We start from the raw sequence: 13,666 nt of genomic DNA on the forward strand, positions 1-13,666 counted from the left end.
TCACCCCCTCCTGCTGCCACCTGCCCCAGCTTAAGGGCACTAATGAGTGACTTTTGCCCTCTGCCAACTGCCTCCCTAGGCATTCCTGGTCTTTTCCCGTCTGTCCATATCCCCTGCCCACATCCCTAGGCTCATGAAGTCAACTTGTGCTTCACTCCATGTCCCCTGCAGCGCCCCCCAGACTGGCAGCCATACTGGCAGCCATGTTGGCCTCCTCTGGGAAGGGGAGGGCCACCTCCATGCTCACCCCACCTCCCGCAGCCTTCTTGAGCCCTGCAGAGGTCTGTCCTTGCATGACTTATCCAGCCTCTCCCTGTCCTCAGCCACGCTACTGAAAATTTTGATTTTAAAAATGACAAGATGAGATCATTCTCTGCACCCTGGACCACAGCCTCCTGACACCACCACCCCACACACTTCCTGAGAGGCAGAGCAGCCTGGCAATGCTCAGGGAGCCTTGCAGTCTGACTGCTCGGTACTAGGTCTCTGCAGCACCGCTCTAGCACCCATGGTGGCCCTGCAGGATGGGGGGTCAGACACTGGCTGGGCTTGCAGACAGTGGCTCCACTTGTCTCATTTTCACCCGGGATAGCCTCAGTCAGCAGTCCTGCTGTCTGTCCAACTCCCCTTTCCCACTGGGCTTGCCTCCTTGAAGTCCAGAATTGGAAAGGGGCTGAGGTCTGGGCCCAGATGCCGAGTGAGAAGGGGAGTGGGTCTGGAATGCTTTTCCAGCAGCTTCCAAGTCCTCTGGCCGCAGCTTTCATGTGGGAAGCATAATGGCCTTCAGGTGGTAATAGAGGAAACCACTCAGGCACCAAACAACGGCAGGTTCCAGCAGTCCCTGACCATGGGCTCAGGTGGGGGCCACCTGCACTTCTTGATATGGCAGATGAATGATGTTTTGGGGAACATCACTCAGTATTTCCTAATCCCTGGCAAGCTGGGTCTTCTGAAGTGGAAGGGACCTCACATATGTGATTAAAGCAAGGCTTTCGAGATGAGGAAGTAGTCCTAAATTATGTGGTTGAGCCCCGGATAATCATGGGGTCCTCATAAGGAGAAAAGAGATGGAAGGTGTGGTGGTGCATCAGAAGGCAGAAGCAAGAGGATCACAAGTTCAAGGACAGCCTCGGCAACTTAGCAAGGCTCTGTCTCAAAAGAAAAAATAAAAAGGGCTGGAGGTGTAGCTCAATGGTAGAGCACCCTTGGGTTCCATTCCCAGTACTGCAGAACTAAATAAGTGAAGGGCTGGAGACACAGCTCAGTTGTAAAGTGGCCCTGGGTTCAATCCCTGGCACTGAAAAGGAAAGAAAGAAAGGCGGGGGGGGGGGGGGAGGGAGGAGAAAGACTGGGAGATAGGTCAGGGCTAGAGAGAAAAGATACAAAGGTGCAAGCAGAGGCCGAACAAGCAAGACCACCAGCCACGCAGGACCACAAGCCCCGGAATGCAGGCAGCAGGAGGTCCAAAGGACCAGGAGGCTGAACTCCCCTGCCGCCTCCAGAAGGAACACAGCCTTGCTGCCAGCACTGGGAGGGAGGATGAGCTTGTGCTCTTTCTAACCCAGGCCAGGTGTGGCATTTTGCTGCAGCAGACATTTGGAACCATTATACCTGGATGACCCCTAGTGACCACACTGAAGAAATGCTGTCTTGAGGAAGGGCCAAGGTGACCCTGACATTGGGTGACCAGCCCTGGCTGCAGGAGAGGTGGGGCGGCCCCAGTAGCTGCTAGGTGGCCTCTGCCACTTGGGCCAGCATCTGGGTGGAATTTCCTGCTTCACAGCAGGGGGCATGAGCCTGGGCAGGACCTCCAGGTGCATGGGCAGATCAGGTAGCTGCTCAGATTTAATTAGCTCCATGTGCTGAGAACAGTGGCCCAAGAGGAGTGATTCCTCGCTAAAGTCAGGAGGCCATGACTTCCCCAGGAGGAGACCAGGCTGGTCTCCCAGCCTCCTCTCCCTCTACTTGTGTCTACCCCCAAACCCCAGTCCTTCTTAGAGCCAAGCCTCCCCTATTCCATCCTCAGGAGGAAGGGCCACCCTGGGCCCTGGAGCACCTGGAGCAGGCACCACTCTGCCTAGAGTCTGTAGTCACCCTGGTGGATCCTGGCATCACCAATAGAAAGAATTGGCTGAGCAGGGGTCCCTTGCCCCAGAGATACCCAGGTGTCCTGCTCCTCCAGGATGCCTAGACTCCAGGGAGATGTCCATCCCTGCCTGTGTCAGCCTGTGGTCCTTGGGTAGAAGGACCAGCCCCGGAATTTGCTGTGACCCTGTGTCCTGATCCTAGGCATGTGCTGAGCTGTACAGGCACAGAGGAAGGCTCTCAGCTTTGGGGGAGACTGAGACAATTAGAGTCAGGGCTGCTGTGGTTGTGTGGCCATGTGCCACCTGCTCATGGCCAACGTCCTCAGACCCTGGGCCAGCAGGCCTGGAACCATCCCCAACATCTCTGCAAAGGACGAAGGGGGCTAGGGTAGCTGAGGAGTCCTAGATGCCCCCACTCCCTCTGGCTGGGCTGGGCTGGGTGAGGCTGTGGCGGGAGGAGTAGGGACAAGGCAGAGCTATTTTCGTTATGCTGCTGCAGTTACTGCAAGGAGGCATCAATCATTGATGCTCTGGGCATCCCGGCCTGCCTGGAGAGACGCAGGAGAGCAGGGGAGCATCCAGAGGGGGGCAGGGTGACATGGCCAGCTCCTGGCCCAGGCCCCACCTGGGAAGGAGAGAGAGCAGGGCGAGTTCTGAACTGGCTTTGTGTCCTCATGATGCTGGGGGGTGAGGGGCACTGATTCTGGAGCTGAGCCTTGCTGCAGTGGCCTTCCCCAGCTGGCACATGTCCCCAGAGGGGCATTTGTGTGTGTGATAACAGGAAGTCCTGGCAGTGCAGGGTCCGCAGTGGATGAAGGTCAGGCTTCAGCTGGAGGGAGGGATGGGGATGGGGCAAGACACACTTTGTCCCGGCTTCTGCTTGCTGTGATCCCGAGGTCCAGGCTGGGCGTCTGAGACCTGGCCCTGGGTATCAAGGTCCAGCTTGTGACTGGCCCCATCTGTGGGTAGGCCCTCTCAGAGACAGCCTCAGGGAGACAGAGCCCACAGTTCCACAGGGACACTTGGGGATGAGTCTGGTCCCTGAGGTGGGGAAGCTCTCTGGGCTGACACCTCAAGTTGTCTATTCCTCAAGACACTGGCGTAAGACCTATGAAGGGGATCCCAGGAGGGCAACAGCAGGCAGGCCTGGGTTAGGGCGCTCAGCTCCCTCTGACAGCCAAACAGCAGCTCCAGCACTGGGGGCAGAGCAGAGCCAGACTCTACCTGCTGGGGGAGGCAGCCCTGGGGACCAGGGCTCATGCCACCCTCAGTCTGGAGTCCAGGGCTCTAAGCCAGCCAGAGGCAACCCAGGGCTGCAGATGAGCAGGACTCCTGCAGGACAGTGAGCATATCTTGAGCTTTACCGAAGCCCAGGGTGGAGCCAGCACCCCTAGGCATGCCCTGGCCAGGATCTGGGACCATCTCTGTGCCAGGAGTGGACAGGACCAGTGGACACAGCTCAGGGGATCTTTGCTGACCCAAAGTGGGGGTGGGGCCGGGGCATGGCCCTCTGGGTGTGATGCTCTCCCACTCTCAGGGTGGCACATGGAAAAGCTTGGTCCCACCCATTCAGTCTTGAGGGCTGTCCTGCTTTGCTGAAGGGGAATACAGGTAGGGGGAGCATTAGGTGAGCCCAGGGTCACACCAGGAGGCCACCCCTGCCTCCTCTCCTCCACGAAGTGGACAGGAGCCACTACAGCCCTGTGGTGATCACACCTGATGATCAGGATGTGTCACATGGAGTGAGTCCACTAGAACTGGGCAGGGCCCAGTGGACCACATGTCTTCCCTAACAGCATACACCTAATGGGGTAGGGGTCACAGTTGGGCCTTTTCCATAGGCCCTTGATTCCACAGACTGGCCCTTGTTCCCAGGACCTGTCCAGGGACCCAGAAGCCAGATTCAGACACAGTGGAACAGCAGGCTGGGCAGACACAGGGACACATCTGGGACACAGGGACACAAATACCCAGGCACATGACGGTTCTCTCTTCCTGAACCCAGGGCGGTTCCCCAGAGGAAGGGGTGAGACCCTGTGCCCCTGCCTGAAAGACAGGGCTATGCACCATTGTGCCACTGGAGGAGGCTGCCAGGGCCCTTTCCCAGCAGTGACTCCAGTGTCCATCTGACCTGCTACTGGCAGCCTGCCTGGCAGCTGCAGTCTGGCTAACGGGAACTGCCAGAGTGAGTCATCCCATCAGCTGGCTCACCTGGGCCCTACTGGTTGAGCACGGTCCCCATGTGAGTTTGAGAGCGTGTGCATCTGTGTGTGAATGTGCAGGTGTCTGCACTGTTGTGCATATAAGTGTGTGTGCGCCTTAGTGTGTGCACATGAGTGTGTCTGGGTACGTGTGAATGTCTGCTGGACTGGGATGTATCCGAGGTGGCCTGTGGTCTGTGTACTGGTGTGTGTATGATCTTGCTCACAGCTGTGTCTATGTGGCCCTTCGGTTGCAGCCTGGCCCTTTGGAGCTTCTCAGCCTTCACTGCCCCCCAGGCTGCCCCCTGCACCAGCTTTCAGCCCCAAGAATAGGTGTGTGTGAGTGAGTGTGTGTGTGTGTGCGGCCAGCATGACCAGCACATTGCCAGGAATGTTTTTTTCTTGGTAGTAGCTGTCCTGTCTGGGTTGTACCTGCCTGCAGTGCCTCCAGGGTGGCACATGGGAGGGCTTAGTCCCAGGATTCTGCTTCTGGCCCAAGGTGTCCTCAAGTCTATGCCAAGCCAGGTCTCAGTAATCTCTCTGCTGTTGGGCCCTGCCCTCCATGCCCATCCCCTATGCATGGTGCCTATGGGGAGCCCAAGCAAGCTTCCCAACTTGCCCTACTCCAGGCCTCACCAGGTCCCTTCTGCCAGCCTCTGCAATATATCAAGATCCCCCTCACTCTGTCCCCACCTCACTGCCCTAGTCCATCTACTCTTGACCTACAGCTTTGCCCCCATCCCAGCCACCAGGGTGGCCTTTCCTCAGCTCCCACTGACCTTTGCAGACACAGGGACTGCTTGGAGCCCCCTCTGCAGAGGCACCCTCCACCCTGTCCCAGCCTCAGCAGGTCTAACCTTCAGGTCCCACCTCCAGCCCCCACCCTCTTCACCTACACTGTCTGTCTGCCCTACTGGGAATACTTTCTGCCCTGCGGCTGGCTCACAGCTCACCCCCAAGGTCGCCCCAGCTTAGGTGTCTGCCAGGAACCCTTCCCACCCACAGCCCACTACCACCCAGCACTGCCCTGCAGAGCACCTCAACTTTACAGGCTTGGCTATGCCTTCACCAGCCCTGAGTCCCAGGTTAGGGCCAAGTGGGACGCTTGTCACCCCTGTGTCCCAGCCTCCAGGCTCTTGACAGGAACCTGGGGAAGGATGAATTCTGGGGGTGGTCCTGGGCTCCAGGACCGCCCCCGGCAGGGCACTCGGAATTGCATAGCCCACTGCAGTCCTGCCCAGGCCACCCTGTCCTTCCTGGACCGTCTAGTTCAGTCTTTGTTCCAGGTCCGCCTCCCTCCTTCCTCCCTTGGAGAATTCCATCTTCTCCTGATCAGCCCAGATACAGGCCGTGCTCCCGCTCCCCTACTGTTCCCCGGGTTGGAGGTGACAACGGCAACAAGCGCCAGAGCCCCAGTGCGGGCAGGCGGAGGGTCTGCAGCCAGTTCTGTGGGCCCAGAAAGGCTGGCTGGGGGCGCGAGGCGGGGCCAGCCTCAGGGGCCGGGGGCGGGCCCAGAGCGGGGCGGGGCCAGGGCGGCGCAGCCAATGGGCTGAATGAGGCCAGCGGCACCGCCCAAGCGCTCGCCGCGCAGTGGCCGGCGCGAACGGGGCGGGCCTGGGCGGGTCCAGCGCCGTAGTCGCAAGGCGCGAGCAGTGTCCGCAGTCCGAGGCTGGCCGCCCGCAGCAGCGCAAAGCTGCGAGGCCGAGCGCGGCGCCCGCCCGCCCACCCGCACGCTGGAGCAGGGACGGCAACTGGACACGCCGGGCCGCCGCTGGCCCGCACCTCCCGGCCGCCGCGATGTGCGACTGCTTCCACGTGGTGCTGCCCACCTGGCCCGGAGCCCCAGGCAGCGGTGCGCCTCCTCCCCGCCTGCAGCCCGCTCCCCTCCGGCGGGTGGGCTCCGCGGGCGCGTTGGGGGCGAGCAGCGCCGGCTGGGCTGCCTCAGGCGGGCGGGTGGGCGGGGGGCGCCTCGGGGAGGGCCCGCGGGTCTCGCGCGCTCGGGTCTCAGCCTTTTATCTGCCCCTGTCTCCGGCTTCCCATCTCCGACCCCCGCTCACGTCTCTCTCGGGTCTCCATCACTGTCTCCCTGCTCCTGTCTCTTGGCTCGCTGCTCCCGTCTGCTTCTTCCTCTCCGTCTTCGTTCCTTTATCATCACCCTCGGGAACTCTTGTCTTATTCAGAGAGGCGACTTTGGGCAGCTGCTGCCCAGACCAGAGCATGGCCGCATGTTGACATGGACTGAGAACTCTGGGAACCTGCTCGAGGCCTGCCCTCTGACCTGCTTTGGGGGAAGCAGCCTGGTGGGACCAGTAGTCAGGGCTCTTGGCCTTGATCCAGAGCTGCCATGCTGGCCTGGGCAGGGTCCACAGCGTGGCTACTGCGTGTTTGGATCATCAGTGAGGTGGTGACTGTGGCAGGGCTAGACCTGAGGCTTGGGAAGGGGTCTAGTGGGGCCAGAGATCAAACCACAGGGTCCCTCTGTGTTGGTCACTCCTACCGGGGTGACCCCTTCCTCAAACCTCTGCTGCAAAATGAGTACCTGGTGCTCTTTGTCTTTCTGTTCCTGCCCTGGGCCTGGGGCTGGGTGTCTCAGCATCTTGGAGGGCAGGGTGGAGCAGCAGGGGTTGTCCTTCAGGCTCTGGGTCAGCAATGCAGCCTGCCACACCCAGGGCACCTGGCCAGACCCTGGCACAGGGACTGGGGCAGTGCTGCATTGGCACAGACTGGACCCTACTCCCTGGGGGAAAACAGGTCGGTGAGGCGAATGAAGCAGCTAGTGATGCAGAGGGGTGCCCAGGATGGGCGTGTCCCTTCACCTGCAGTGGAGCTCCCAAGGGCCCTCCTGTAGGACAGGACTGAGGCCAGTGTGGGAGGGTTGATCTGCAGGGCCACCAGAGCAGGGAGCCTGGGCCCCTTCCTGCAATCTCCTCCACTACACTTGACCTCCTGTTTGGGCTTCCCCTGCCTATATGGAAGCCTAAGGTACACTGACTTGCCCTGGACAGCAGAGGGAGAAGGGTCTGGTGGGGGGAATAGATCCCCACCCTCTTCTTCCTTCCCTGTTGCTGTGGATGGGCTTCAATGGAGGGAGAAGGGTGGGGCCCCAAGGGTATGGGTTATCTCTGCCTCCAGCTACCCCTGCCTCCACTGCCTGAGGCTTCCAAGCTGTGGGGGGGGGGGGGGTCTCACAACCATCTCACCTACCTCTGGCTCCACAGAGCTCTGTTCTGGCTGCCCCTCCTAGCTGAAGGCCTTCAGTTCTGCTTTTGGCTTTGTGGTTCCCTGGCCCGTCTGGGTCAGTCCCTCCTCCTTCCAGCCTATAAACTGCCTTCTCTTGAGAATGAGAAGTGGTCCTCGCTGCAGCTTGGTGGGAGACTGCCAGATCAGAACCCATGGGGGTTCCATCCAACATGAAGATCCTCAGGCCCTCTCCAGCCCTTCACAGGGGCCCTGGGACATGCTTAACTGATCAAGAACCTCTGGAGAGTTGGTCCTGGGCCTTTTCCAGCTTCAAACCCCCTCCCCACCAGCAGGCCAGAGTTCAGCAGGCCCTGTCCTACCCTTGTCTTTCTGCCCAGTCCAAAATTGCCTTCCTGTACCTGCCAGGCCCAGTTCCTGAGCCTCCTGGTGCCAGCCCCTCCCAGAGCCTATCTGGCTTCCTGCAACCCTGGAGGTTGTCCCCTAGTGGTCATGCCGGGAACAGGGAGCCTGTGGTCCCTGCATAGGGATCCGCCCAGTCTAGGGACACTTGGGATCCTTCACCCAACACATTCATCTACCCCATGCAGGAGGGTAGAATTTCACTCCCGTGGGGGCTGGAAGTCACACCCACCCCTATCCCTGGGGAAGGCCTGTTCCTTCCCAGAGGCAGAGCTGAGTCCTGGGTAGTTAAAGTGGTGAGGAGACCCCACACACCAAGCCTTGGCCCCTGCCTGGGACCTGCAAGTGCCTGGTGTGGCCTGAGCATGTCCCCCAACTACACCCCAAACACTGCCCCTGCCTCCAGGGAGGCACTGGGTTCAGTGACACCATGACTGGTATTAGGGTGATCTCTCCTCCAGGGAGGGGCCATAGTGTGACTGGGGTCTCTCCAGGATTGTTCTGCAGCTGGCTGTGCCACTGCATGCCATGGGGCTAGGGGCCTGCAGGCTGGATCTTGCCTCTGCCAGTGGTGCCAAGGGCTGCCACACCGAGCTGCAGCTATGTAGCCAGGAAGCTCTGGGCTGGCACCGCACGGTTATTCCTGACCAGGTTGTCCACACTGATGGGGGGCTGGGACCCTGAGGCCAGAGAGGAAGGCCAGGTCCTGCACCATAGTGCCACTCCTGGGTGTCAGTTCTGCCTGCTCTGGACAATGATGTGGGTCTGACAGGTGCAGACTCTGCCCTGTCCCACCAGGAACAGGGCTTCCAAGGCCCCTTCTCAGCCTGGAAGTATCCATGGCCAGGTTGGGCAATGAGGAGGAGGTAGCCATGGTCACCCTGGGATGCCACCCTTCTTGAATGAGGTGGGTTCTCAGAAGCCACACTGGGGGTGCTGTTGCTCCTGGCAACACTCCAAGTTGTTTCCCTGGCCGGGGGTCAAGCTGGGCAGTCTAGGGCTGAGGCTGTGCTGTCTCCTGGCCTCTGGTTCCTGTCCTAAGCCTCAGGCTGTGCTTACCTGGTACAGCCAGGGCAAGGGGTGGGCAGGGCCCAGGAGTGGCAGAAGGGTGGTGGAGCCCCCAGCCTCCGCGTGCCCAAGCAGTTGTGTGCCTGCCCCCACCCAAGGCTGCAGCAGGAAAGCCTTCTCTCTCTCTGCCTAGACATGCTCATCTGTCCTGGGCTAATTGTTGCCTCTTCCGGGAAGCCCCTGGATTGCTGGGCTGACCCAACTCTTCCTGTCTCTGACCCTCTCTGTCTTTCCTCCTATGACTTCCTTTCGGAAGGCCTTTGTGTTTGGGGTTCAGCTGGGGCAGGCTGCCCAGGGCATGGGGGAGGTGTAGGTGTAAGCAGGAAAGAGCCTGAACCCCGGCAGCCAAATGGGACACTGACCACCTGCGGGTCTCTGCCACCTAGTCCAGGAGTGAAAGCCAAGCTCTCCTCAGTGGCTTCCACACCCTGCCCTCGAGGACAATCGGAAAAGTAGAGGATGCCACCCATCTCTGCCTGTCCACCCATCCATCTGGTCTGAGAGCCACCCAGAGCCAGTGTGTCCTAGGGCCCTGGGACACAGGAGGTCACACGTGAGCAGGGCAGGGATTCACCCAGGGTTTGCAGACACAAGGCAAGCTCTGCTGTGGCCATATGGCCTCAGGTAGTGGGGAGTCAGGAGGGCTTCCTGGAGGAAGGCCCACCCAATGGAGACCAGGAGCAGCTCCTAAAGAGAAGGGGTGCAAGAAAGAGGGGCTCCTGCTGAGGCCTGGAGAGCCCGGCAAAGAACCGCAGCAGCAGAACAGGCGGGTCTGGGGGTAAGATGGACAGGTGGCAGGGAGCAACTACTAGGAGGGAAGGAACTCCCCATTTTTTTGGTGTTGGGGTTTGAACCCCAGGGGTGCCTTACCACTGAGCTACCCCCAGCCCTTTTTCAATATTTATTTTTAGGTGTAGTTGGACACAATACCTTTACTTTATTTTCATGTGATGCTGAGGATGGAACCCATGGCCCCACATGTGCTAGGCGAGCGCTCTACCACTGAGCCCCAGCCCCCGCAACCCTTTTTATTCTGAGACAGGGTCTCCCTGAGTTGCCCAGGCTGGCTGTTAAGGTGCAGTCTGCCCGGCCTCCTGGGCAGCTGGGACTACAGGTGTGCGCCACCTTGTCTGGCTCCACATTTGGGGCAGCTCCAGTGGGAAGGGGTGAGGCTGGGTCTGGGAACTGCCCAGGTGTTGGGGGGTGAGCCTCAGGGGGCTTGGCCTGGACAGAGCCTTAGCTAGGGGCGCAGTTAGGACGCCCTGCTCCCTGACCTCTGCCCCTTGGGCGGCTTGGTCTTGAGGGGCGTCTGCCTCGCTGGCCCGTCTCTACCTCCATGTTCCCTTTGTTTTCTTTTTTTGGAAGCCGTGGACAGGGAGCAGGGCCTGCCTTGCTGGGATGAATATTTAATAGTCAGAGCAGTTTCTCAAGCGGAAAATTGGAACGGGGCCCAGGAGGCCTGGGTCGGGAAGCTGCACTCCCCCTCCGGCACCCCAGACACGCCCAAAACACTCGCAGACACCCGCCCCCACTGCCAGGCCCTGTCCTGTGTGCTGCCCTCCGCCCCCCATGGGTGTGCTTGTGAAGTGGGGTGGCATTTAGAGAGCTTCTGGCTGGATTCCTTCTTGCATGAGGCCTTGCTCCATGGTCGAGGTGGATGGTGGAGCTGGAGTTGACTGCTACTGGACAGGAGTTTGGGAAGGGATGCATCGCTGAACATGGGGTTCTGGAAGGACAGCAGGACAGAAAGGCAGTCGGGTGCCAGGGACACACAGCGGACAAGGCAAATGAGGGGCCTCCCTTCCTTTTAGCACAGGGAGGCAGTGGTCAGTGCTGGGCCTGTCTGCAGGCACCGGCAGGCCAAGTGTCAGCTGAGTCAAGGCCTCTTTGTCTACCGCTGAAGCCCTGGTCCTCCCCTGCTCTAGTGGAGTCAGAGCAAGGCTAGCCTCTCCTTGTCTGCTGGACCCCCTGACCTCTCCTTGCTTTCTGAGAGCTGGACCCTCTGTGCACAAGGAAGAATGAGGCCTCCTACAGGGCACCTGGAGACAGGACCCCTGTGGTGGCTTCCTCCCCGCCCAGCCTTGCTCCTGGTGCAGCAGCACCAACAGCTCCCCTGACACGTCCCCTGGGAATGCTCTGCTCCCACCGTGGCATCCATATCAGCTGATTCACCAGGAGCTGCCCACCCCCTCCCTGCCTGCCCCCTGCCAATGCCAGTTCCCATGGTGACGCTAAAATGGGCTGTGGGTCCCGGTGGCTTTGAGCTAGGTCTGCCTATGCAAATGGGCGCCAGGGCACATCTAGGTCCCAGGGTCTGTGACGTGGCTCAGCAGTTACCTGTGGCTCTTCTACAGACAGCCTGGCCACTGAGCCTGTCCACGTGGAACAGGGGTCCAGGAGTGGGGTTCCTGGGAACTGAGGCAGGAGGGCAAGGTCTCCTTGGCTGTCAGGTAAGCTTACTGAGGAAATGGACACTGACCAGGGGCAAGTGGTGGGGGTTGACAGCTGTGCCTCCGTTCCCCTACCCCTCAGGGGACAGTGGTCCTGAGCGCCGAGCCCTGGGCTCCCAGCCTGACCTTAGCCTTTCTGCAAACCTGCTGCCTCTGCCGGCACCTGCTACTCACCAGCTGGCTGCAGAGCAGGTCATCTCGTTTCTGAGCAGGGAGGGCTCCCCAGGCAGAGCAAATGGCTCATGCCCGAGCTTGGGGACTGCAGAGGGCCTGGAGTGGGGTACCGTCAGTGCCTTACGGCAGAGCCTGAGTTGGTGAGGGCTGTGCCAGGAGGGGAGGTCATGGCCTCTGGGCCACCCAGCAGCGGGTGGCTTTGCAGGGCCCTTCCTCCAGCTGCTGTGAAGTGGGCATGTCCCAACTGGGACCCCAACAACCATGTGATAGCCCAGGACCCCAGGCAAGTTGGCTGGGAGTCAGGAGGCCCCGTGCAGCTGCTGGGGTGGGTGGCTAGGTTGGTCAGCACACACAGGCTCAAGGGGACAGTGGCAGCCCGTGCTGCTCAGGGCCAGCATCCCTCACCAGCTGGGCCAGCAGCTGGGCTCCCTCAGACCAGCCTGCATTGCCTGGCGTGCCCTGGGCAATGAGCTGGCTGCCTGTGGGGCAGTGAACAAAGTCCCCAGGCGAGAGCTGGGAGTGGGGCACAGGAGTGGCTGCCAGCCGGCTGTGGCAGTGCGAATAGAGCCATCTCCTTCTGTGACTGTTAGTCTTACATCAGGGCCTGGGGGTGCCTGGGTCTCTCACCCCATTCCCCTCTGCCTTCTCCTTACCTTAGAGCCCTCCGACTCACCTGGGGCCCTTCTCTTGCTGTCCCTCACCTCAGGGTGCCTCGTTCTGGCTCCCTCAGCTGCTCCAGGAAGCCCCCTCTCTGGGCCAACAGGCTGGGCAGGGCTGTGGGTGCAGGCCATTCTGTGCTGACCCCCCGGGGGATGGCCGGACCCCTCCCAGCCCTGGAACCTTGGGCTCGGCTCCTCTGCTGGGAGGGCCTACTCCAGCCTGCCCATGGGAGCAGGTACCCACTTCCACCTGGGCCCTGCCCATTGGGCTTAGGGCACAGGGCGTGGCAGCCCTGGGATCCCTGCATATCTGCGGCCAACACAGCTGCTCTGTCCTGCCCAGGCTTGCTGGATGCCCAGAGGCACGAGCTGGGTGCTGAACCCTGAGGAAAAAGGGGGAGGTGGCAGGAAGGGGCAGGCCAGCAGCTGAGCTCTGGGTGGTGGGTGATTGGGGTCACTGGACTCAGGAAGAGTGTTTCTTGGCCACCATTTGAACGGGAAAGGGTGTGGTTTGCTAAACATGCTGGGGCCCAGCCGCACCAGGCTCACGGGTGCCCTGGAGCTGTGAGGGCTGGGAGCTGTTAAGTCAGGGCTCAAGAACTGGAAGGGTATTTTGGGCCAGGCTGCCCTCACGGGTGGCAGCAGCCACAGCCACTTCCCCAAGGGCCCAGCTTGGCCGCCCTGTGGTCTCCGGCCTGCGCTTGGAAGGTACCTCCCTGCCCCGTCCCTTCGTGCCCAGCCTGGCCAGCTCTGAGCAGAGTCTCCCTGAGGAAACTGAGGCAGGGCTGTCTCACAGCAGTCGTCCGCACAGCAGGGATGCACACGCTGGGCTGCAGCGGTGACTCAGGAGGGCGTTTCCTCTCCAGTCAGCTGCCGGGGCTGGGGGGCACTCAGGGTGGGGCCCCGGCTCCCCAAGCTGAGTTGGGGAGGCTGGCCTAGCTCCTGGCCTGTGCGGGGACCCGCCCAGCCCCTGCCTGAGGAGGAGGCCAGGAGGGAGGGACAGTGGGGGAGGGCTGTGCGGGGGAGGAACCAGGCCGCGCAGTCAGGGAGGCAGCCAGCCCAGGAATCTCTTGTGGGCCAGCTGGGAGAGCGTCTTGGGCCTGGCCTCCTCCGTGAGGCTGCTCCCTGCCCTGGGCAGCCTGTCCCCTTTCAATTTCAGCCCTGCGGCACCTGCCCCCTCACCACTCAGCAGGTCAGTGGGGGCCAGATGGGCTGCCGGCAAGGGGGGATGCAGGGGCAGAGCTGGCCTGGGCATCTCCCTGATCCCCTGTTCTGTCCCCGAACCCACTTCTGGCTAATGTTGGGGGCAGGGCTGTCGGTTCACAACAGCTCCTGCTAGCTGGTGCCAGGGCCAGTCAGGCTGGGAAGCCTGTCGGCAAGGGGCTGACTCAACTCCAAGTGGCCTGAAAACCAAGAGGCCCTGCAGC

At 61.0% G+C, this 13,666-nt stretch overlaps 1 protein-coding gene across 1 annotated transcript in view; it reads left to right on the plus strand.

Annotated features, from left to right (window-relative positions):
* The first annotated feature begins 6,085 nt into the window (after positions 1-6,085).
* Ahnak2 (AHNAK nucleoprotein 2) overlaps positions 6,086-13,666 on the plus strand; it is a 35,615-nt gene continuing 28,034 nt past the window's right edge. The window contains exon 1 of the mRNA XM_076847897.2: positions 6,086-6,140. Within this exon, the coding sequence (XP_076704012.2) occupies positions 6,086-6,140 (55 nt within the window). The remainder of the gene's footprint in view (positions 6,141-13,666) is intronic.

Source organism: Callospermophilus lateralis, chromosome 3 (assembly GCF_048772815.1).
Source record: "Callospermophilus lateralis isolate mCalLat2 chromosome 3, mCalLat2.hap1, whole genome shotgun sequence".
In the NCBI taxonomy this organism is placed as follows: domain Eukaryota; kingdom Metazoa; phylum Chordata; class Mammalia; order Rodentia; family Sciuridae; genus Callospermophilus; species Callospermophilus lateralis.